The sequence below is a fragment of the Staurois parvus genome, unplaced genomic scaffold (assembly GCF_062004578.1).
Source record: "Staurois parvus isolate SC_StPar_1 unplaced genomic scaffold, SC_StPar_1.0 ptg000517l, whole genome shotgun sequence".
Classification (NCBI taxonomy): Eukaryota; Metazoa; Chordata; class Amphibia; order Anura; family Ranidae; genus Staurois; species Staurois parvus.
Genome location: NW_028318313.1, coordinates 567643 through 592893, shown reverse-complemented (window position 1 = coordinate 592893; position 25251 = coordinate 567643). Strand labels below are relative to the sequence as shown.

Below are 25251 nucleotides of genomic sequence, written 5' to 3'. Positions count from 1 at the left end.
CCACTGATAACTTCTGTTGTTTGGCTGTTTCTACCTAACCTAGAACAAGAATACAGAATGTTCAGTCAAAACTCCTGAACTTAAAGTGTTACTAAACCCAGGACCCTGCATTCACTATATCTGGTCTCCCACAGTACACAGAACATTGTACAGTGGAATTGTTTTAGTAAATATAAACTGCTAAATACCTTTTCTCATCAGAAGTTAGAGCAGTTTTGTGACTTCTATCAATGTCCATCAGAGCACTGGTTAAAGCTTGCAGAAGGAGTTTTCATTCTGCTCTAGGAGGATGCAAAACCACTGACCTCTGTCTGGACAGTGCTGATTGGTCCTGTGCTGATCACATGCACTCTTCCAAGAAAAAAAACAACTCTCTAGCAATACACACTAAACTGAGCATGTGCATGTGGCTACAGATTCTGTCTGTCTTATCAGAAGATAAGACGTGGACATTTGAAGAGGAGGGGCATAGAAGACAGGATCAAACAGCCTTTTTACATAATGCAGAGGATTAACCTCTTAGGTTCCACAGTGAGTATAACAAGCATGCTTTACTGCATATACAGACTGATTTTACTGTTGTGGGTTTAGTAACACTTTAATTTTTGTTCAGAATCAGCGAACCAGAAAGAAATCAAATTAAAAGATTACCAAGATAGCCAGGCAGCTATCAACTTCATAAAAGCATCACCAACAGCACACCGATTATATTCAATAGAGAGCAGGTTGATATACAGTTGTGTTCAAAATAATAGCAGTGTGTTGAAAAAGGTGAATAAAGCTCAAAATCCTCCTAATAGCTTTTATTTCCATACACACAAATGCATTGGGAACACTACACATTCTATTCCACATCAAAACATGAAGAAAAATATATCAAATTTGTGTCGTTCCTCTAAAAAAATTGAAGAAAAGTGAATATTAGACTGTTCAAAAAAATTGCAGTGTTTGTATTCTTCTTTACAATCTCAAACATTCACTATATAAACTGAAAAATGTGTGAAGATTTTGCTTTCCTTTGAATCACTTAATGAATATTAGTTGTAGTCGCACTGTTTCTGAGAACTGCTGTACATCTGTGTTGCATGGAGTCACCCAACTTCTGGCACCTGTGAACAGGTATTCCAGCCCAGGATGAATGGACTACATTCCACAGTTCTTCTCTATTTCTTGGTTTTGCCTCAGAAACTGCATATTTGATGTCACCCCACAAGTTTTCTATTGGATTAAGATCCGGGGATTGGGCTGGCCACTCCATAACGTCAATCTTGTTGGTCTGGAACCAAGATGTTGCACTTTTACTGGTGTGTTTGGGGTCGTTGTCTTGTTGGAACACCCATTTCAAGGGCATTTCCTCTTCAGCATAAGGCAGCATGACCTCTTCAAGTATTCTGATGTATTCAAACTAATCCATGATCCCTGGTATGCGATAAATAGGCCCAACACCGTAATATGAGAAACATCCCCATATCATGATGCTTGCGCAACCATGCTTCACTGTCTTCACAGTGTACTGTGGCTTGAATTCAGTGTTTGGGGGTCGTCTGACAAACTGTCTCCGGCCACTAGACCCAAAAAGAACAATCTTACTTTCATCAGTCCACAAACTGTTGCACCATTTCTCTTTAGGCCAGTCAATGTGCTCTTTGGCAAATTGTAACCTCTTCAGCACGTCTTTTTTCAACAGTGGGACTTTGCGGGGGCTTCTTGCAGATAGCTTGGCTTCACATAGGCGTCTTCTAATTGTAACAGTACTCACAGGTAACTTTACACCTTCTTTGATCTTCCTGGAGCTGATTGTTGGCTGAGTCCTTGCCATTTTGGCTATTCTTCTATCCATTCCAATAGTAGTTTTTCGTTTTCTTCCACGTCTTTCAGGTTTTGGTTGCCATTTTAAAGCATTTGTGGTCATTTTAGCTGAGCAGCCTATCATTTTCTGCACTTCTTTATATATTTTCCCCTCTCCAATCAACTTTTTAATCAAGGTACGCGGTTCTTCTGAACAATGTCTGGAACGACCCATTTTCCTCAGAATTTCAGAGAGAAATGCACTGTAACCAGCATGTACAACATTTGCTGCCGTCCTTCCTTAAATAAGGGCAATAATTGCCACCTGTTTTTCAAAGAATGAATGACCTCACTAATAGAACTCCACACTGCTATTATTTTGAACATGCCCCTTTCAATTAGTGATTCAATTACACAGAATCAGCAGCATGCATGTCATGACTGTTGGGTCTGTTGGATTTCTAATACTCTACTACACCTGCTAGTAAATTATTTGCCATGTAGAAATATCATTTCTACCAAAAACAGTGATTGATCAGGTTAGTGATGTCTGACTGCTATTATTTTGAACACAACTGTACATCAACGGATTCCCCCCCATCCACGTTACACAGCATGGATGGAAGAATCTACTTCTGCAGTTTTTCTATCCTGATTGCAACAGCTATATATGAATAGCTAACAATTTTCTGCCCAGATCCTTAGATTTTTCAACCAAAGAATGTTGGGTGGGAGAAGGTTGACAGGGGCACCCATTTACTGAAATCTGGCAAGTGCTCCAGGAACTGGACAAAATTGTATAGTGTGTACCCAGCTTCATTCTGAGATTTGCTTTGAAGAAGAAATCAACCAGTATTCAGTGCAGAAAATAAAGTGAATGTGATTTGGAAAACATGAAAGATATCTGTGTCTGTTCTCTGTCAGTCTGCTCTAAAGGCTTGTAAAGTGACATCTTGGTTTTAGAACTGCACACATTCTACATGCAGGCAAGAAGTGATATACACTCACTGGCCACTTTATTAGGTACACCTGTTCAATTGCTTGGTAACACAACGTGCTAATCAGCCAATCACATGGCAGCAACACAATGCATTTAAGCATCTAGCCGTGGTGAAGACAACTTGCTGAAGTTCATCATCAGAATGAGCATCAGAATGGGGAAGAAAGGGGATTTAAGTGACTTTAAACTGGACATAGTTGTTGGTGCTAGACGGGCTGATCTGAGTATTTCAAAAACTGCTGATGTACTGGGATTTCATTTTCTACTGGCCCGACACTCACGAACCCGGGAGGAAGCCCAGGTGAAGATGGAAGCCTCTGCAGAGCTGACAGCATGCCACTGGAGGGTTTTGTTTCTAAGGTGAGTTTGTCATAATGCGCTAGCATTCGGTGCATACTAGCACATTATGGCATAAACCCGAAGGGAGACCAGATTTGTTTTTTCCCCCAAGTTTTCATACATACATGCTGCTATTCTCTGATATCTGTACAGAGGAACACAATACGTAGTAATCCTTAGGAGTCCACAAGTGCTTACAAAGTTCTCCCAAGCATATAAATACTGGTCACAACCAAAACTTTCTGACCTTGATAGGGGACTATGCAGACAGACTTTTTTTTTTTTTATGTCAGATGGGTTTTGCATTCCCATGTGGGTCCATGACAATGCTAGAAGGAGGTCAGCTGCAGGTCAAATGCACCTGTCAAATTCTGGGGGATCTTAGAATCATCTCAACTAATGCCATCAAAATAAGCCCATTGACACAGACCCTTCATTTGTGAAAGAGAACAACATGTCTTATACTGTACATAAGATAGTTCACACTGCAAATTAAAAGGGCTAACCTGGACAAATCAGAAAAATCTGCCTCCTCCTCCTCACATCGCTCATCCAGCTCTTTTAAAGCCAGTGTAACCTCATCTTCACAGACAGAGTCCCGGGAGCTGCCTGGAGCTGGTGCTTCCAGGTCACACGGTTCATCCACTTCCAGGGGCTCCTGACAAATCAAAGCTTCATGTTGGTCTTGTGTAGCATAGGAGCTGGTGTCCTCACTTGCTGTGCTCAGCTGTTCATCCTTGACCAGTGTGCTGACATCCTAAAAACAAGGAGGTTATCAGACTAATATTCCCTATGACAGTAATACTATGGACAATAACCTCCATGTACTTCAAGGACATCGCAGTGCGTGTGCATGCAGGTTTCCTCACCTGAGCAGATATTACTATTAGCACACAGATCTCCCGGCTCCAACATCACCACAACCTTGATATCACAAGAACCGTATATATAAATATGCACAGAAAAAGATACATACCCTGGATCTGGGTTGCTAAAAAAAATGTCTGGAATTACTATTTTAAAATCATGGGCATTAAAGTGTTACTAAACCCAGGACCCTGCATTCAATATATCTGGTCTCCCACAGTACACACAACATGGAAATGCAATTATTTTAGTAAGTATAAACTGCTAAATACCTTTGCCCATCAGCAGTTACAGCAGTCTTGTGACTGCTATCAGTGTCCAGCCGAACACTGGTTAAAGTTTGTAGGTGGAGTTTTTATTTTGCTCTAGGAGGCTGCAGAACCCCTGACCTCTGTCTGGACAGTGCTAATTGGCCCTGTGCTGATCACATGCACTCTCCCAAGGGGGAAAAAAAAACCTCTCAATACACACCAACTGAGCATGTGCAGTGTGTCTCCACAATATATGTCGTATCAGGAAATAAAATGGGGGCACTGGAAAAAGGGGAGGATCAGAGAAGTCAGGATCAAACAGCCTTTTTACACAATGCAGAGGACTAACCCCTTAGGTTCCACAGTGGGTATAACAAGCATGCTTTACTGCATATACAGACTGATTTTACTGTTGTGGGTTTAGTAACACTTTAAAGTAATAAAGCATGCTTGTTATATTCACATTGGAACTTAAGGGGTTAACCCTCTACATTGTATATAAAGATGGTTTGATCCTGTTTTCTCTTTTCTTCTACTGTCTCCAATCCTTCTGCTGATAGTACAGAGCTCTAGGAGTCAATCTGCACATGCTCAGTATAGTGAGTATGGCTAGAGTGTTTTTTCTTCTTTAGGAGGGTGCATTTGATCAGCAGAAGGCCAATAAGCACTGTCCAGACAGAGGGTCAGGGGTTAGACAGCCTCATAGGACTGTCAGAGCAGAATGAAAACTCCTCCTACAAACTTTAACCAGTGCTCAGCTGGACACTGATAGAAGTCACAAGACTGCTATATACTGCTGATGAGAAAAGGTATTTAGCAGTTTATATTTACTAAAATAATTGCAATTCCATGTTCTTTGTACTGTGCAAGACTGTATATAGTGAATGCAGGGTCCTGAGTTTAGTAACACTTTAATATAGAAATTGCCCCCAATTCCATTTGCAGTTTTAACAGCCTTCACTCTTCAAAAAATTCTCAAAATTTTGGCCTTCGTCGAGTGTTTGTGGAAATTTGTAATGAATCAGCCAAAAGAGCACTTATGAGGTCAGGTAGCGACATTGGAGGAGAAGACCTGGTTTGGAATCAATGCTCCATGTGCCTAGGTGAACGCATAGGTGTTCAATGTAGCTGAGGTCAGGGCTCTGTTCAAGCCACTTGCCTTCCTCCACACCTAACATGTCAAACCATGTAATAATTGATCGGTCTTTCTGCACAGTCATACAGGAATGGTCCAGTCTTGCCCTAACTGCTGCCACAAGGCTGGACACAATTATCTGAAATGTATTTGCACTGTATGTTGTACCATTAAAATGTCCCCATTTTCATACTGTATGTTGTAGCATGAACAGTATCCTGTACTGAAAACATCTGAACTCAGAATTTGGAGGGGAGTCTACATACTTTTGGCTATATAGCGTATCAGTTATACAATGAAGCATAACATGGCAGACGAAAGGGTGCAACCTTGTTGGTTCTATGTGCACCTTACTCTAAAAGCTAGCAATAGCCAATTATAAATTGGGATGGTTGCCATTTTTATTTTGCTTGCCGGAATTGGTGTGGGGAACCACTGTATGCCTTCAGCTGCCATTGTGCTTTTCCGGGCTTCTGGCGTGTTGAGGAGGAATGGCTGTGGTTGTGTTCATGGAAGAATGGGTTGCCTCCAGGCACACCTGTCCTACATTTACCCACTGTTTATATGCTCCAGCTGCAGTGCACTTGTAAATCTGTGAATATGCTGACCGGAGATAAAGAATGTCTTAATGAGTGTGCTGCTCTTGCCTGATCTGTAAGCTCATGGTGCACCCAAATTCTGTTGTAGCTGCAGTAGACATCCCAGACCTGGATTTTGTGTCTGGTAGGTGTGGTTGGATCGCAAGACTGGCTGCACAGATTTACAAGTCTGGAGGCAGGTAAATCGGTTCCCATATTTGCATTTCAGATGTAAATTTAATTTTTGCCTGGAGCTCAGCTTCATTGAGGTAGTGAAGGTGTAATACGCAAAGTGTAGTAACTCATATTAACCAACCCAATTGAAGCATTTGTCAGTTCAGACTGGAACAATCACAAATGGTTCTGATAAGTTAATTTGCCGTAAATAATAAAGCAGAATTTTAATAAGCCCCTTAAATGCTAAACTTTCTGAAATACAATATGATATTCTTAACATATTTGTAAGTACACAATAGTCCTGTGCCACTCTGTCACTATGGGAAATATCTGTTATTACCAGAACTTGGATTAGTGCACAAGGATTAAAACAATAGCTATCTGATATTCGGATTTAATATGCATTCTGTTACTCTATATGGACAAAATATACATATCTAATTCCTTGCGATTCATGCAGTATTTCTGTATTGTTTTAATATATTTAGGTATGTTTTTAAATCAAACCTGGAAACCTTGTAGTTAAGGCTGAACTCTGGGCACAAAAACTTTAATATGAATATATTCCTGAATAGCCACAAAGGATAGAAATCCAGTCTGCTTATAACAAATGTATTTGCAAACCCAGATATTCCCTTGTAAAAGTGGGGGTTACATAATCACTATGCTGCACATAATCTGGAGTAGTGAATAGGGGTCCAGCACTTCCACCCACTACAAACTGCCTGCAGAAAACTACAGGAGGGGGTGGATACAAGATCAATCACCCGAGCAATTATAGAGTAACTGTAACTGGTTATTACAGGAAGCTCCTGCCCAGGGGAAACGTTTCACACTGGATTACTGCTCAGATCTGGAGGAAATACGCAAAGCACACCAAGAAAGAAGACACTATTGCTTGTAAGGAGCCATTGTTTGCCTATCCCGGAGTTCAGCTTTAGGACAACTGTTAACATGACTGCATACTGTATGTAGCTGAGACTACACACAGTTTTTAGAACACTCCGCTGCAACTGTTCGTGAAGTAAATTGTTTGTTTAGATCCAACAAACTAAACACACCAAATAAAATATCTATCGTTAAATGAAACCTGGAGATCAGATTTACTTCTTGCTTATGTTCTAGTTTAAGCTGGCTCCATGACTGCTGCTCCAGGTTTCCTGTTTCAGGGTGGCTCCTTTCTCCTACAGTAGCTTATGGAGCCACCATTGCACATAGGGACGTGCATAAATTTAAACACACAGCCCTGTAGCCTAGCATTGTAAGACACTCCCCTGCTCCTCCGTTCTTTCATCCTTCACTTTTCCAGACTAACAGACTGGCTCGAGATTGCACTGTCCACTGTTGGCTCTTTCCTGCAAGTTCAGGGAAGCAACACTGAGAGAGCAGGAGCCAGCAGTACTGAAGTTGTAAACTGCAAGTGCTGGCTAAATATTTGTACAATTTACTAGGGAATGTTTATTTTAGTGTGCTTAAAGCGGAGTTCCACTCACTCTGTAAACAAATAAAAATCAACAGCTACAAAAACTGTAGCTGCTGACTTTTAAAAAAAACAGCCACTCACCTGTCTCACGATCCCACGTTGCCCCCGCTGCAGCCCATTTCACTGGCCGTCCTGTATTCCAGGCGCCCGCATCTTCAGTGTAGGCCCCCGGCTGTGACAGCTTGCGGCTTCACAGCCGGGTGCCCACTGCACATGCGCGGGTAGCGCTGTGCTTCCTGAATGGCCCTGTCATCTTCTGGGACCTGTCACGTGTCCCGCAAGACTTCGGCGAGGGAGGGGGGTAACAACTTCTGTTTCCGATTGCAGCAGACGTGGGAGCAGGTACCTGTCAAATTCGGGTACCCAATCCCACCCCCCCCCCCCCCGCTCCTCAAAGGTGCCAATCCTTAATGGGGAGCGGGGGACCAATCTTTAAAGCAGAACTTCCCCTTTTGGGTGGGACTCCGCTTTAATGTGTTCAGCTAACACTGGAAGTTTAGTACTAATTTAATCCCATAATAGAAAGCGCTTACACAAATCTTACACATAGAAGAACCTAAAGCTTGCCAGTAGGCTTCAGGAAATAATTGCTCCATCTTTCTCCAAGGTGTCAATTACAAACAATCCTTTACTGACACCTTGTAGTTGGGACAGCACAAATTTTACTTTATTCAGTCACATTTCTGGATGGTTCTTAAAAGGGTTAAACCTCAAACCCGCACTAGAAAAATGACAACCGGAATCAAGTTGCTATTGGCAACATCAAAGTCTTTTCTCCAATTATTCTTAAAACAACTATAACGCTTTAACCCCCTTCCACCTGAAATTTGTTCCAGAATGATGCCCTGTGCTAGGGATTCCTAAATAAATGACTTTACCCCCTATAAGAGCCAGCAGCTGGCACTCTGCATGACTGACTCACAGAACTGGCTATCACTAGCAGCTCAGGTACCCCATAGCGATCAGAAATCAGTAAGTTGCTGATCATGAAATACTACATAAAAAAATAGAAAAAACACTTTAATTTCTCATTTTGCACATTTGTTAAAGTGGTTCTAAATGCTGTGTGTTTTTTTTTACCGTAAAGCAGTTGTCCAGTCTCCTTTGAAAAAAAATAAATGTCAGCAGGTACGAAAAATTATAGCTGCTGACTTTTAAAAAAACAGCCACTCACCTCTCCCAGGATCCAGCAATGTGTTCACTGGTTGTCCTCTTTGCCCGCCACCAGCATCTTAAGTGTAGGCACCTGGCTGTGACAGTTTGTGGCTCCACAGCCGGGTGCCCACTACGCATGGACAAGCAGCGCTGCATATTGTGAATGATCCCGCAGTCTTCTGGGACCTGTCACATGTCCCAGAAGACTATGGCAAGGGGGAGGAGAACTTCCACTTCTGATCGCCTAGGTGCTCAGAGTGGAAAAGGGAGTGGATACCTGCAATAATCGGGTGCCTGCTCCTCACAGGTGGCAATTCTTCATGGGAAGTGGGGGATCAGTCCCAAAAGCGGAACTTCCCCTTTTGGCTGGAGCTCTGCTGTAATACATTTGCTGAATAAGGGAAAAAAAAAATCCACCCATCTATTTCCCTTTCCCCTTCTCTAAACACTTACCTGAACCTGTCAAGGATCAAGAGCTGTGTCCAGGTGCAGTCCTCTCTCCCTGCTCTTCTTCTTCTCATAGGGACTCGGGCAGCTATTGGCTCCTGATGCTGTCAATCAAATGCTGTGAGGAGGGACTGGGGGCGGGGCTGAGCTATGCTGTGTGTGTCTATGGACTGCAGCTCCATAGATACACAGCTCGGGAGTGAGCACACACTTGTGTCCCCATGGCATGTGGCTTGCTATGGGGCACACAGAGAAAAGAAGGGGTCTAGCAGGGTTGGCAGGGGACCCCAGAAGAGGAGGTTTGGGGCTGCTCTGTGCAAAACCATTCCATAGAGCAGATAAGTATAACATGTTTGTTATTTTAATTACAAAAAAAAAATCTGTACTTTACAATCACTTTAACCTATAATAAAAACAGAGCACCACTTTTTCTTTTTTTTTTTTTAACTAAGAAAAGTGTACCAAGATGATACTGTACAATATCCACTTTGTGCATGTGTTGAAAATGTCCACCGATTATGTGTTTATGTCATTTCTTTCTGCTCCTCCCTCTGAACTTTGTACTTATGTATACTTAAAATGAAACAATAAAAGATTATACAAAAAAACAGTGTACCAAATAAAAGCCTTGTATGTTCCTAAATATATATAAAACTTATTAAGGTATGCAAATGAGTTATAGAGTTATTGTCAATTAACTGATACATGCTTGCGTAGCTACATTTTGTCTGGGGTTATTTTAAGAAGAACCACCAACTCTCTGATACTCACCTTCTCAGTACTCCCCTGACATTCTTTGGCGTTCTTATGAGTGTATGAAGAAGAATGAGACCTCCCCAGGGTGCAGTGATTGAGCCTGAACAGTCAATCACAAGATCTGATCACTGAAGAGGAGGAAGAGGTTTACATTGCCTAATATTTTGACAGAGGGTTTGGACTCTTGGCTCTGAAACAGAACATGGGGAGGGCCCTGAATTGGCAAAGTCAGTCTCTTTAAAGAGAACCTGTCATAGATGGGTTTATGTAAGAATATGAATGTTCAATTCTAAATAACTAACTGAGGGCCTAATAAAAAATATATATGTTGCAAAATGTATAAATAAATAACAAGAGACCAAGAGATACATTCCTCTTAACTACAGTTCTCAGCCAATGATCAATGTTCTGTACTCTTAGGCTGGGCATAGAATATTAAGCCCCATTCACACTTTAGCTATTTGGGATTCAAATTGTGTCAAAGCACACTGAGCGTTTGGGTGCCATTTGTTTTTAAATGTGGCGTGATTTTACAATTGTTGCATAGCAAAACCTGAGTGAATAAATACAAGCTTGTCCCAGGGCCAAAATTTGGTCCTTGAGCTTCTTTGCCACGACAAATGCAAATAGGGTAGCCCATTCAAGTGAATGGGCTGCCCTATACAGGACATGCAGAAATGCATGTAAATCACACTACAAAAAGTGGAAGGGTCGAACAGGCCGGGCCACACACAGATCAAAATTCAACTGCTTCAGCAGAGTTTCAATCCATCTATACCCAGCTTTAGGAACTGAAGGATGAGGTGAGCTAGTTGACAGGGCAAACTGTCAAGAATTTAGGTCATCACTGACTTGACCAAATATACATCTTTCATCTACAGGAAGGAGGTTAATGTTTAAATACTTTTGGCAAAATGGCAAAAATAATAATGGAATTTCAAAAAAGGATTGAATTACTTTCTTGATCCAATAATATCCAAACTTTAATTATAAGTACCTAAGTCAGTACCTGAAATAAATTATGGGGATCGGTTATTGAGATTTTCCCTCACTTTCTGTTTTGGTGACAATGGCTTCACTGGTCAAGTAGTATAGCAACACGCAATGTCAGGAAATCTAGCTCTTCATATGCTAATAAAAATCTATTGATATTTCTGTCTGTTTTGCCTGTAGATTTAAAGTATAACTAAAGGCAAAACTTTTGTTTTTTAGTTTTGGATAGAGTGGAGAGTGATTAAAACATCTGTCAGGTTTTTCTTGCTGTCTGTGTCATTTGTTACTGTCTTTGTAATTTTTACATTCACTTTCAAGGATAATGGTAAAGAAAAATCCCAACATTGAACAGCAATAGAGAGGAAATGTTACAATGGGGACACTAGTCCAGATGACGGAGGTGACAACTTCCTCTCAATTTCTGTTTGGCTATGGAGAGGAAGTGAAAGAAAATCTCTCCAATGAGACACCAATAGCACACCCCCCCCCCCCTCCCAAAAAAAGCACCTGATAGGTTTTAGGCCTCCCTTATTCTATCCTTTAGTTCTACTTTATTCTTGAAAGGAAAAATCTCAGGCAGCAGTAAATACCCAACAGAGGTTCTGATCCTTTCCAATACTATCCAAAACCAAAAAAATAGCTTGACATAAACATTATTTATTTCAAGTACTTATATAGTGCCTTCAGTTTACGCAGTGCTTAAACATTAAGACCAGATATTCATACTCTTGTGGCAGCTCAATCATGACTGATCCCTTATGGTTGGTCATATATGGCCTGATCAAAGCAGGTGATGCAACCAATTCGAGCATCACCTGCTACAGTCATGCTAAAAACATTTGCAGTAACCAACACTTCTGAAAAAGGGAATTGCTAATCTCTTCACAGCCACTAGGTTGTTCTCTTTTCTATCAAGAGAAGGGAACAAGGCTTTCACTGTATCCATCTTTCAGACAAATCAGTCAGTGGGTGCCATGTGTTATTTAATTTTTTCATTTCTTGCCACTCTGGGCTCAATTAAAACAATGGTAGCAATTATCTCTAAAATGATTCTCAGAAAAACAAAAACTTAATTTATGACAGAAATAGAGATACTTACAAATGACTGGTCCCCAGTTAGCTGCCATTTCTCATCCACACACTGGCCTTTTAACATTGTGAAGCTGGGATTTTGTTGTGTCACCATGGTTACAAAATATCAATCACTAACAGAGCTGGCCTGAGGTCCTAACCCCAATTACAGCCCAAATCACACACAATGAATAAAATGATCAGCTACAAAGAAGCACCACAGAGAAACAAAATTGCTCTAAAATCAACGTAACCATGCCCAAAACTGTACAATAAATTAACCAATTCACCCAAAACAGTAACAGCTTAACAAATATTTGTAACCTTTGGGGCGTGTGCAATTATAATGATAAATAATACTGTGATTAGGACCCCAAACAGGTTAGAAATATTAAAAAGTAAGAAAAAAACAAAAAAGATCTCATTTGATGTGTAGGACAGCTGCATGAAATCAAAAGAAAATCTACGAGACAGAACTAAAAGGAGCCCAGATCAGCCATGCACCAGCCCAGATTTCTCCCCACCTCAGGCAGCTGACTGTTAGCGCTATCTGGAGGGGTCACCTCCACACTGGGGGTCTCAGCTCTGGTTTGCAGTACTTCCTCTGTCAGAGCATTAGTGAGTGAGTCCTGAGGCTGGAGGAAGTGGTCCATGTGGTCAGCCGTGCTGTCCTCTGCTGTAGAGTCATTATTAACCTACGGGAAACAAGCACAAAATAAAATAAGCAGTCATAACAGCAGAGACAGCAGTTTAAAAGCCCAGTTCCAGTTTCTGTCCCTGCAATAAGTCAGCTCAGCTCACCATGTTCCCTCCTCCCAGCAGTGACTTTCAATTCTAATCCCTCAGGTAAACAGAAAGCAGGAACTAAGGTAATAAGGAAGCAGGGTGAGCTGAACTGTTGTGAGAATGACTTGACAAACTTTACTGCATCAACTGTGAAATCTGAGGATGAATTGCTCAATAATGCCTGCAGCTACAGCGGTAAATACTGGAATGACCACAGCATGGCCACAGGTTCATTTTAAAGGCTGTCATTAATACAGATCTCCAAGAAGTTTATACTGTACATCTAAGTGGATGGTATGAAATTAATTTGTCTAAAAGAATACTGGTAAGAAAAAATCTATTTATATTACAGTAAATTTATTGTACTTAATAACACTGGCTGAGTTGGAATGGCTCTAAAAAAATTCTGCACATTGCAGAGTACAGGGTGGCTGGGTTACAGCTCCTTTCCCTAAAAATGTAATTTCAGAGGTAACATCTTGGATCCCAAGACTCCTAACAGTAGCCAGAAAGCAAAGGATGATGACATTTAGTTTTCTGATTATACTAATCAGGCTGTATACTGTGACTCTTCCCTGCTAGACAGTCTTACTGCTGTTTGGGCCAAATTGTGCCATTCCTCCCTCTATGTTGTTACAATTCTCTAGCATTACTTAGATAGAAGCTGTTAAAGTGACCCTGTCACGTTCTATAAAATTGCAGCTGAAATTTTTTCTGCAAGAGAAGAAGTATTATACTCCCATTCTTCAGCGGCTCGTTTCTACTACCCCCTCTCGGCATTCAACACGTATGGAAGAGTTGGATGCCTGTATCCCTCGCTGTGTACAATAGGTCCATCCATCAAACCTTAAAGAGACCCTGTTGCCAGACCACTCATTTCAACAAAAATATTTCCATAAGACTAAAAGTGGATTTGACATATGTGTAGCCATTCAAAAGCCCTGAGACTGCTGCTAGGATCTGACATCTTGGTAAGATGTCAGTGACCCCAGCAAACTCAAGTGACACTATTCCTCTTTGCTCCTTCTGCAGCAACTACATAAAAGAGGCAGAGAAGCAGTGAGCACAGACAGTAATTAGACAACCCCAGAAGAGCAGATGTCTATTACCAATAATAAAGGGGGCTGTGCTAGGAATAGACTAGTCATTTTTTCTAGCAAGTTTAAAGACACATTGCAAATGAACGTAAAATTGTTTATGGAAAGAAAAATAACTGCAGGTAAGCTTTTAAAATCTGAGTTTATTGTGCATTTAGTGTACCTGCAATTTAAGTTGGTGGCAGTGTCTCATTAAGCCAATGCTTATTCTTGTAGTTTTATAAGGGTCGGAGGAAGGAACCACAATGTGCAGTGGGGGGGGGAGCATACAAACACTCCTGGAGTGCTGAATGCTGAAGAGTCTGACAAACGCTACAGCACTGGAATGAATGGGGAGTAAGGAGGCATAGGACGCTGAAAGGTGAGTATACTACCTATTTCGCTGGGAATTTTAAGCTCCATTTTAAACAACCTGGTAGGGATGCTTTAGAACTCAGACAGGAGATGAGACTTTTGAAGGTAAAGTTGGTTCATTAACAGTCTGTGTAGATACAATGACATCATCTCTCCTTGCCTGACTGGCGGGAGAAGTTTTTTTTAGTTCAGTTAATAGGAAAACAAAATATTTCCATCCAACGGAGTAAGAGAGATAAAGGAAGCTGAAGCAAAATTGTAGTAAGCAAAGTATAGTTTTACACAGTTGCTATCTATGGTTTGCTAAACAGCACAGTTTCACAAAAAGTCATCTACATGCAAAGCTACTATAGGAAAGTAAACAAGCAGCAGCCCTTACTATTCCATAAGTAACAGCCATTGTAAGAGACAAGTGATCTGACACAAGCATTTTAGTCTACTATGATCAGGCATTAAATTTACAAATTTGAGAGTGCATGGAAGTCAAAGATGGACTCTGATATCATACCATCTGTGAATGAGTCAAAATTTGACTAGCAGTCAGCGCTTCCTCTTCTGAAGACTCATCTGTGTCCTCCTGGTTGGTTAGGTTCAAGCTAGGAGTGCTACCTGAGTACTGACATTCCTGCAGAGACGGGGTGTCACCTTTGTCAATACTGTCCAATGAACGTCTACGTACTCCCCAGTTGAAGTTGTCGACACTTTCGCCCTGTGAAGACAAATCCAAGAAAACATTTAGGCAATTTATGTCAAATTTTACATAGAACATTAAGACTCACAAGCAGTGCAAGCTATTAAAATAATGGCTCTGAAACAAAGGGGGGAGGGGGGGCACAATTCAAGAACAAAACAGAGATACAAGATCAAGACAGGGAACAGATAACTTGGCCAATATACAGATCTATTAATCAAACAGCAAACCTTGCACATTTTATATTTGGCAAAAACACAAAGCACATGGGATCACAGCTAAAACAAGCCACTCCACCAGGCTGCAACTTACCTGCAGCTCCTGGTTAGCAAAAAGGAAAACACAAATATTCATAAGTAACAAGGACAAACACAGAGGCAGGAGAAAACAGTTATGTATCACTTAAACATCACTTATACAGACTAAACGCTGGGCAGAGCAGCACTGCCATGTTAATGTACAGGGTACATTAGGGCTGACTAAAATTGGGAATTTTGTTTTTTTTCGGCAATGAACCTTAGCAGGAAATGATCATCAATTTCTGAAATTGTAAACTATTTACATGCTGCACAGTTGTTTAAAGAAAACTGTCACAGAGAGAAAAACAGGGTTTGTCATTGCTGACCCCATTCTAAGAATGCTAGTTGCCCAGCTGCTTGTGGCTTTATTACTAAGTCGGTGTCCCGGTAAGGGCATGCAGTTTGGGATGTCACAATGTACATGCAGTACTGAAACCACTGTATCAGCATGAAAGCCAGCAACTGGCATTTTCAAGAGATGTCAGCAATGGCATATTCTCTTACTATGGGTTTCCTTTAATCTGGAAACTTCAAGTCAACTTGTCATGGCCTAAAGGTACTCATTCCAACACTCTACTGATGTGATGCAGGCAAGCACCTACTTTGAAGCAACTAAACCAACGTATGAGCCCATGTATCCTAGGCTATATGCACAAGGGCATGGACTTCAAGCCAAGCTGACATGAAGCCCCTGTCCTCTCTCATTCAACTGGCAAATGTCAGAGATTATCCTAACCACTGAGGCACTGCCAACTGACAGCGCCTTGAAGCGGAACTAAAGCCTCCTATCCATTTCGGCCAAGGAAGTTGCAATCTTATACTGTTTGTTCTGCAACTGCCATGGTGCTGCACATGGGATCCGGTATGACAGTTTGGTTGGGAACACAAGCAAATGTGACCGTTAGTATTCCAGGCATGCCGGTAATGTCATTGTTTTTTTAAACAGTTAAATCATAGGGTTTCTTTCCGCTTTAATATTAAATTTAGGCCATACTCACTCTAAAGGGTCAGTTTACCCAACAGTGATCTTTCAGTTAATGCTGAAATCTTGAAAGGCCAAGTCTCCAGCTGGCTTTGCATATAATTTGCACTTGAACTTCGGTGGCAAGGTATCACTGCCATAGTTTCTGGCTATGTTCACACTTAAGAGAATTTCTACTTCTACTGCTGCAATAATTATAATATATATATATATATAAAAAATTCTAACAGGGAAAGGAGGACGATCATTTACTGGCCATGGCAGCCCTGGGAACTAGGAGACTTAAGAAACAGTTGTTTTATTCAACTTTTTAGCAGCTAACAAAATTGGCACTTGGATGGACTGACCATTTAAATGTGTTTGATCTATAAACGCTACTTGTCAGCTGAAAGTGCCTCTTAACTCTGGTCTAAAAAAAGGAAATTTATTTTCTTAGATTGTAAGCTCCAAGGAGCAGGGCCCTCCTATCCCTCTTGTATTGAACTGTATTGTTGCTGTATTGTCTCCAGTTATATTGTAAAGCACTGAGCAAACTGTTGGCGCTATATAAATCCTGTATAATAATAATTTTCAAGTATAAATTCTTGACTAGGAACTATGGGATTTGTACTGTGCATAGAGCGCTGCACATGGCTGCAACAAACATGTAATGCTCGGTTTAAACAAACGGAAGTGACGAGGAAAAGGAGAGGTTTCTGAACTCAAGGGGGACGTTACAAGGAGGCAGAAAAATGCAGAAGGAAACAGTTTCATAAAAATAGTTTACAGTAGTCAGTGTATAGGAGTTATTTTTGGATTAAAAGGATACTGTTTAGTGTCATTTTAAAGGCTCCTTCACATGGGCACACAGCCTCGTATAATGCAAAAGCTATTTATAAAGTAAACTGATATGCATCTGTTGTATGAACCTACCTGCATAGCCAAAATTTGACAGGTAAGCAGGGAAGGGTGCACCGACCTGGATGCACAAGGTCTGGGAGCTTGCACTCATTCCTGCATACCTGTCAAACTCTGCTGTGCAGGTGTACAGCTGATTCATATCCATGCATATAGGCTGTCTACACACAGCTCAGTGCTAGTACAAAAAGTAAACCGTTTACGCTGTACAGGGATGAATGCACATATGAATGAGCCCTAAAACCTAAATCTGGGACTGGTTAAGCATATTTGGGATTTCCTCAAATCAGCTTAATCTATTTTTATGTTGAAATAATATGAATACATATTAGTTTAACTCTAAAGAAAAATGAAGGCTGTTATATATACTTAGAACGCATTACGTTTTATGCAAAATCTCTTATGTATTATAAAAAGCATGGTCTTGCACTGAGAGGAATATCATAGAACGGCTCTTTCAGTCATATAGGACAGTGACCCCATGGTCTTGTTTAAAGAGGCAAACTGGCAGCAGGATCCTAGAGGTGTCTACATGTATGATGACCCACTTTGTATAGCACCAAAATGAGCCCTAAACACAGAGAAACAGCTTTAGCAATAGCCAAATGTGGTCCAGCGTCTGAGTCAAGACCTTAGACCTGTCCATTCCTGCACATGCTGGATTTTATTTTGAAGGGAATCCTCTATAGCCAATAGCATGGCACAAACAGCTATAGGTCCAAGTTCTCAATCACAGTCTGTCATTATTCTAAATACCTGTTTGGGAAATCTCAGATGGAAGCTTTCACTGTCCAACTTAGATCCTTCATACTTATTAAAGGCAGTAGCAGTGATGCTAAAGAGATGTCCCATGGCCAGGAATTAGTTTACATCTTGAGAGACGGACAATGGCACCTTCTAACAGTCCATATTAAAACTGATAACAGCTTTAGAAGGAAAAATACCTTTTGCACAGCCCAACATCACTAATTGTATTTAAAGTCATGAAAGGAATTTAAAAGAATGGGGTCCAGGAGCAAGGTAATTTTAACTAGACAGATACAATGGTTTTATGAAATTAGACATTATAGGCTGGAGAAAGGCTGAGAGGTTACCGATCAAGAGCCTAGCTCTACAAAGAAAACAACTCTCCTTGTATTCACACCTTATAAATACTGATTGATTAAAAAAAATTGTTTCAGAGCATATCCTCCCTTGGATTCTACTATATATTATGGCTAGAATTTGTTTGGTTTCCTACATGTATGAACTCCATTGATATGAAATATCTGTTCTGATTCAGTCTTATTTTCTTTTCATTATCAAAACCCCTACAGTTTGCAGTTAATGGGTTTCCAGAGGCGACTGGTCGACATTTAAAAGACAGGCACAGCACTCTCACCTCAGCATCTTCTAATTCAACATCCAGAAAATCAAAGTCCTTGAAGACACCAAACTGCTGTTCACTGCCGGTGTCCTCAACAGTCACTTCCTCCTCTTGAATGGCTTCCTCTGTGCTCAAAATCAGGCTGGTCTGCTGATCTCCACCTTCCAGATCTTCATTTGATGAGAAGACCACCTGTGGAGAGCAGAGATTGGAAAACAAGCTTTCTAAACACTCATATTCTCTGTGTGTGGCTGACTTGTGACAATTTACAGGTGCCGAGGCTCTCTCAGCAAAGTGTTTATTATGCTACAGCCAAATGACATGCAAGGAGCACAATTACAGTGAGTTTAATTAGTGTCTGCAAAGACAAGAAGTCACACTTACGGATGGATTTTTGGGGAGACCTGAGTCTGGCCCACACAGAGACAGGACATTCATTAACTTTTCTCGAGTTCTCCTCTGGAAAAGAAAGGTCATAATGGAGAAGAAAATTAGCATAAACAGTGTGCATCTTCTTATCAATCAGATAATCATAAAGAGAAACAATCAAAAAACAACATCAATTAATGGCAGGCAGAACATTTACTTTGCTCAGATGCTCTTAACACCCCAATTTCTTATAGCAGCACAATGAAAGCAATGATTGTAGGTTACAGTCATGAGTTATTCTAAATTTTTTAAATCTACAAGTTGCAAGCAGACTGCACCATTTAGAAAGATCTGAAGGAAATATAAACTGTGGAAGCTCCTAGAAGAAAATCTGGATGCTGCTGGAAAAATCCCTTCATGTAAGCTCTGACCTGCAGGATGAACCAGCTACTCAGCACAGATTAAGTAGAAGATCTGACAAATCACAGCAGGGTAGTAACTATTTGTGTGCCAGTGGAACTTTCTCTTATTTTAACTGGTAACTCCACTTTTGTGGGGAAAGAAAAGCAAATGGAAAAAAAATAATAATAATATAATATATACAGTACAACTGCTACACAAGCCATATTTGTAAATTAATGTTATTAAAAGTGACCTTTTCATTTAAAGCTCTAGCACTGTAATTGCCTGTAAAATGAAATGCAATAAGGCAACCTGGATGGTGTACACAACTTATCCAGAGATGTAATTTTCTGCTTGTGTCTTTGGCTCACTGATTTTCCCAGAAGTCTGCACTTAGATACAAGTAAGATTTTAGACATCATCTTCAGCAAAAATGTAATTTTTTGAGAGTTACTACCAAAGAGCTATTCACTTCTAAAGGGATTGAGACTGCAAATTGCATCAGCTGATTGATGATGAAAAAAACACACTCCCATTTAGATTCACTCTGCACAAACAAATGGCTTTTTCTTCAGAGCAGAAACAGGAATCTGCAAGAAATGTTGTTACAATGTACACTGATCATCCAGAGGGGATTGGTTTTTTCTCAACATAAAGTGGATTTACTCTTTAGGGTCTTCTAGTGGGTAGAGGCTGCTGTGTGCAGTTTACTGAATAAATCCCTGCTAAACCTGAATTTTACTCGGTGTGTGGCTATCCCTACATGACAGAAGTTGATTGTTTGATCAACTTCTGTTAGAAGGGACGCAGAGAAAAGCAGACAACACTGCACATCGCCCTGAACACACCATGTGCACCGTGAAACATGATGGTGGCAGCATCATGTTGTGGTAATGCTTTTCTTCAGCAGGGACAGGGAAGCTGGTCAGAGTTGATGGGAAGATGGATAGAGCCAAATACAGGGCAATCTTAGAGGAAAACCTGTTAGAGTCTGCAAAAGACTTGAGACTGGGGCGGAGGTTCCTCTTCCAGCAGGACAATGATACTAAACATACAGCCAGAGCTACAATGGAATGGTTTAGATCAAAGCATATTCATGTGTTAGAATGGCCCAGTCAAAGTCCAGACCTAAATCCAATTGAGAATCTGTGAAAAGACTTGAACATTGCTGTTCTCAGACACTCTCCATCCAATCTGCCAGAGCCTGAGCTATTTTGCAAAGAAGAATGGGCAAAAATGTCACTCTCTAGATGTGCAAAGCTGGTAGAGACATCCCCAAAAAGACTTGCAGCTGTAATTGCAGTGAAAGGTTGTTCTACAAAGTATTGACTCCGGGGGGCTAAATACAAATGCACGCCACACTTTTCAGATATTTATATGTAAAAAACCTTGCAAACCATTTATCATTTTCCTTCCACTTCACAATTATATGCCACTTTGTGTTAATCTATCACATAAAATCCCAATAAAATACATTTACATTGGCAAAATGTGGAGAATTTCAAGGGGTATGAATACTTTTTCAAGGTACTGTATTGTATGCAGCTGTGATTGGCCCAATATAGTGACAGCTTTCTGGTAGGCTTGCTCACAAGGGTTCAGACTAGGATCTGAACAAGTCCAAGCTTCTCCTCTTCTATGGGCCAGACACTGAGGTACTTCAGAGGTAAACTTCGGGTTAAAGGTGAATATTGTAGCCTAAGTTACTTTTTTTTTGTTATAAACAAAAATCGGCCCTTGATTTTTCACAGTGGTGACCACCACAATGAGGAGAGCGCAAACATATTCCTTTTCTGGGTACCTTTAAAGAGGATAACTTCTAGTGATTCTAAGCCTTTCATTTTTCTTTAAAAAAAACAAACAAGTTACACTTACCTGCTCTGTACACATAACAGCCCTGATCCTCTTCTTTTGGGGTCACCTGTGGGTGCTCCCGGCTCTTCCCCCTAGCAAATCAGTTAAGGGGGGGTACTAAGGGGGGCACTTATGTAGGCTTGCTCCTACAGTCATGGACACAGACAGCATGGCTCCGCTCCCTTGTCATAGGATTTGATTGACAACAGCGGGAGTCACTGCCTCATGTTGCTATCAATCTGCCCTGAAGGAGGGCGAGAGCGGAGAAAGCTACTACTCTTGTGCACAGCGCTGGATCAAAATCGGGCTCAGGTACATATGGAGGATGCTGGGGGGGGGGGGGTCCTGGACACGGAAGAATGTAATAAGGTAAAAACCCCCACAGCGTTAGAAGCATTTTATTTTTGGGAGAAGAATTATTTTTACAATACAGCTGTCACCTGAATAGTTCCACTACCTGAGAGAGCTGTGGTCTTTTCCAGCTAACAGGGACAAGAGCATTGGAGTTTGAACCAGAGGAAGTGGAGGATGTACTTCGAGTTACAGCAATGACTTTTGCCTTCCCATTTCTTCCTGCTGCGCTGTGCTGGTCTCCATACTTCTGTCCTATTATTGGTGTCTACAAACAAATACAGGCCAATATAAGTGAGATCTGGCAATGTCCTGGAGATGGAGGCATGAAAGTAAATATGAACAAGTAATTCTGATTACACAGGATCTCACCTCTGATATGTCAAAATGAAAATCTAATGTTTTTCCAGGTAGCTCTTTTGAGGCACAATTAAATATTTTTGTAAATGAGATTTCAGGTGAGCTTATATCTCTGTAGGATTTTGGAGCGTCATTTGGCACTACAAGACAGGCTGAGCGGGAGACCACCAGTTTAAGGATATTCAGTGCTTCTCTCCAATACGCACTCTGACAGGACAAACAGTAAAATATAATTATAATAAGAAAAATACAAGCACAAAAACTATGGATGAAATAGAACATAGCAAAAAAGAACATGCCAAGTAGCAGGCAGCACAAAAATCAGGGGCTAAATACAATTCTTTACCTGAAAGCTGATCAGCCTGAATAAATGCTAATGGTTGAAAACAATACCCTGAGAAGAGTTAGTAACAAAGAAGAGAGCAGGTGTTAACTACTTCACACATCTCTCAGTATCTAATAAAGCACTGAAGCCAAATGTATAAAGTGTCTGTAAATCCTAAATCCGGCAAGACGGATTGAAAGTCTGCCAGTTCAGCATGAAATGGATGAATTTGATCCATTTCTGGACAGGCTGGTTTGTATTGAAGCAGGTTTGTATTGAAGTTGATCTATCAATTGATTTCAGTACAACCAGGCTGTTTTCTTTTTTGTACAATCGTTGCTGCTTGATATTGTATTGTGACAGCGTGAGGATTGTCTGTTTTGATGGGGGAATAGAGTGATTTTCTTTCCTTCAACCCATGGTTGTAGGAAAGAAAATTGCATAATGTATGGCCAGCCTAACAATGAACTTACTTAATTTGCTACTTTTTGGTCTGTTAACAATACCATTGCAAGCATTTTGTTATATCTGCTTCATGAGTCCAAAAAATACCTGTTAATCTTGTCAAAAAATTCAGGGCTAGTTCAGTGCTCCCTGAATGTGTTTCTCAAAAAGACTATTCAGCCCTTCCTGTTCTCATCTTTGACTACAATTCAATTAGTCCCTATGTTACAGAAAAGAAGACAGTGGGAGTAGCAGAGTAGTTTAAAAAAAAAAACAAAACTGGCAGGGCTGACACCACTCAGGCCACAAAAATGTTGTGTGTTGTAAGCCCATAATAGGAAATTAAGATCCGAGTTTATTTCTGGCAGATCAACAAGTACTGTTCTGTACCTTGCATGGTCTTTCAAGTGATAAACTGAAAAATGTGTGTGTATTCAACATGTACTGTATATGTGTTTTTTTTATTTTGCATTGACATATGCTTTAAATATATATTTTCTGATGCTCAGGTAAAAATACATATGTGGTTGTATCAATCGGACAGGAACCACTTATTGCATTGCCCACGGTGACTGAACTGAGAACCTATATATAAGCCAAAAGAATAGAAACTGCATTCACATGTTCCAAAATGCTTGGTCTATTTCTAATGATTTGGAGTAAATGGATGTAGTTTGGGAATTCCCTAAAACAGTCTCAGAAGACAAAGAGAACACATTAAGAAGTCCTTATCTCCCCAGGCTCATGCAGAGTCTGTAGATCTAGAGAACAGCATCAGACACCAGACACGTGCTCTCACAACTAGTTGCTAGTGTACAGAAATATGTCCACAACGGTGAACCCTAAAGACCAATCTGTTTTATAACAGAATGAACACAGAAATCCTTTGCAGATACCTCTCACCCATGGTAATTCAGATGTTTTGAAAGTAGGCACTTCAGTTGCCCAGAATGACCAAGTGTTCTAACATGCAGATCCTTTAAAGATGTATGGTTTCAGAGTCTACCCCAATACCTGCTAGAGCACACTATTGGCAAGTGATCCTGCCCAACACAGCAATGGCACAAAAGTGACGCTTACCAGAAGGACAGGGACTAGACTGTGGTATTAATACACATCTGCATAACTGAGAACATAAGGTGTGATACATTAAAATGTGGTCTGATGTCTACTTCATCCTATGTGCTGACAAAACCCAAAAAAAACGAATATTTTCTACTTTCCGTTAGAAAACATATCTAATAAAATCAAATTTCTTCATAAATTTAGGTCAAAATGTATCCTGCTACATGTCATTTAGAAAAAAAATATAGCATATACAATTATTACACAAGTCATACTGTATTTGAATGTTATTAAAATTTACCTTTCCTTTCAATTTACAGTGCTGTAATTTTTTTAAAAATTCAATGCAATATGGCAACCTGGATGTCTTCTGTAAAGAACACCGCAAGAAATGTACTTTCCTGCTTATGAGATTGACTCACTGATTTTCCCAGAAGTCTGTACTAAGATGCAAATCAGATTTGGGCATCCTCTTCAACAAATATTTCATTTTTAGTGAAATGCTCCCAGGGATTCAGACACTGCATTCTTTTAAGTCTTGATTAGAAATGTACACTGATCACCCAGAGGGGATTTTTTTTTTCAATACAAGTGGAGTACCTCTTTAAAGATTAGTCAGCTGCAATATATTACATTTTTTGGTTTTGTGTTTAATACTGCTTTAAGCCTGTTCTTCTGTAGAATACAAGCAGACCTTGAGACCTGAAGCGCTGCTATGTACATCTCTACAGTCACATTTACTTCTGAGAATGGTATTGCTGGTGCTGCTAAGCTGACCTCATTCACTGTTTTCATTTCAGTGCTCCTGAATAAAGTGTTCCAGCCAAGCACAAAGATATATAGAGCAGTTTACAGCAAGCTGGCTTAGTGCTCTAGGGCATTCCTGCACAGAACCTTGAATTATAGAATGTTGTGGTTTTGACGGGAGCCAAAAAAGAAATGCTTCTGTCAGAGCAGGATATTGGAAATTAATTACAAGTCATAAAACATCTGGCTTTTATGGATAAAAAAGGAAAAAAGAGAAAAACTCCACTTGGGCACATTAAATGAATGACATTGTGAATGCAACCCAGTTCCTTGCTCTGGGGACAATGTGCATTGCACTAAAGAGAGGAATGCACATACAACAATGAAAATCTTTGCTCTGTGTGGAAGTGTGAGTGTGTGCATATATATATATATATATATATATATATATATATATATATATATATATATATACACACACACACACACACACACATACATACACACACACACAGTCAGGTCCATAAATATTGGGGCATCGACACAATTCTAACATTTGTGGCTCTATACACCACCACAATAGATTTGAAATGAAACGAACAAGATGTGCTTTAACTGCAGACTGTCAGATTTAATTTGAGGGTATTTACATCCAAATCAGGTGAACGGTGTAGGAATTACAACAGTTTGCATATGTGCCTCCCACTTGTTAAGGGACCAAAAGTAATGGGACAGAATAATAATCATAAATCAAACTTTCACTTTTTAATACTTGGTTGCAAATCCTTTGCAGTCAATTACAGCCTGAAGTCTGGAAGGTAT

The 25251-nt window shown here is 40.3% G+C and overlaps 1 protein-coding gene across 6 annotated transcripts in view; it reads right to left on the bottom strand.

The window, feature by feature from the left end:
* Positions 1-25251, bottom strand: part of FRYL (FRY like transcription coactivator) — a 467937-nt gene that overhangs the window by 19971 nt on the left and 422715 nt on the right. For all 6 annotated transcript variants that reach the window (XM_089690113.1, XM_089690112.1, XM_089690114.1 and 3 more), the window contains 7 exons: positions 21861-22055; positions 21595-21756; positions 18897-18971; positions 18528-18704; positions 14786-14986; positions 12565-12735; positions 3634-3884 (listed from right to left, as the gene is read on the bottom strand). In XM_089690113.1, the coding sequence (XP_089546239.1) occupies positions 3634-3884; positions 12565-12735; positions 14786-14986; positions 18528-18704; positions 18897-18971; positions 21595-21756; positions 21861-22055 (1232 nt within the window). The remainder of the gene's footprint in view (positions 1-3633; positions 3885-12564; positions 12736-14785; positions 14987-18527; positions 18705-18896; positions 18972-21594; positions 21757-21860; positions 22056-25251) is intronic.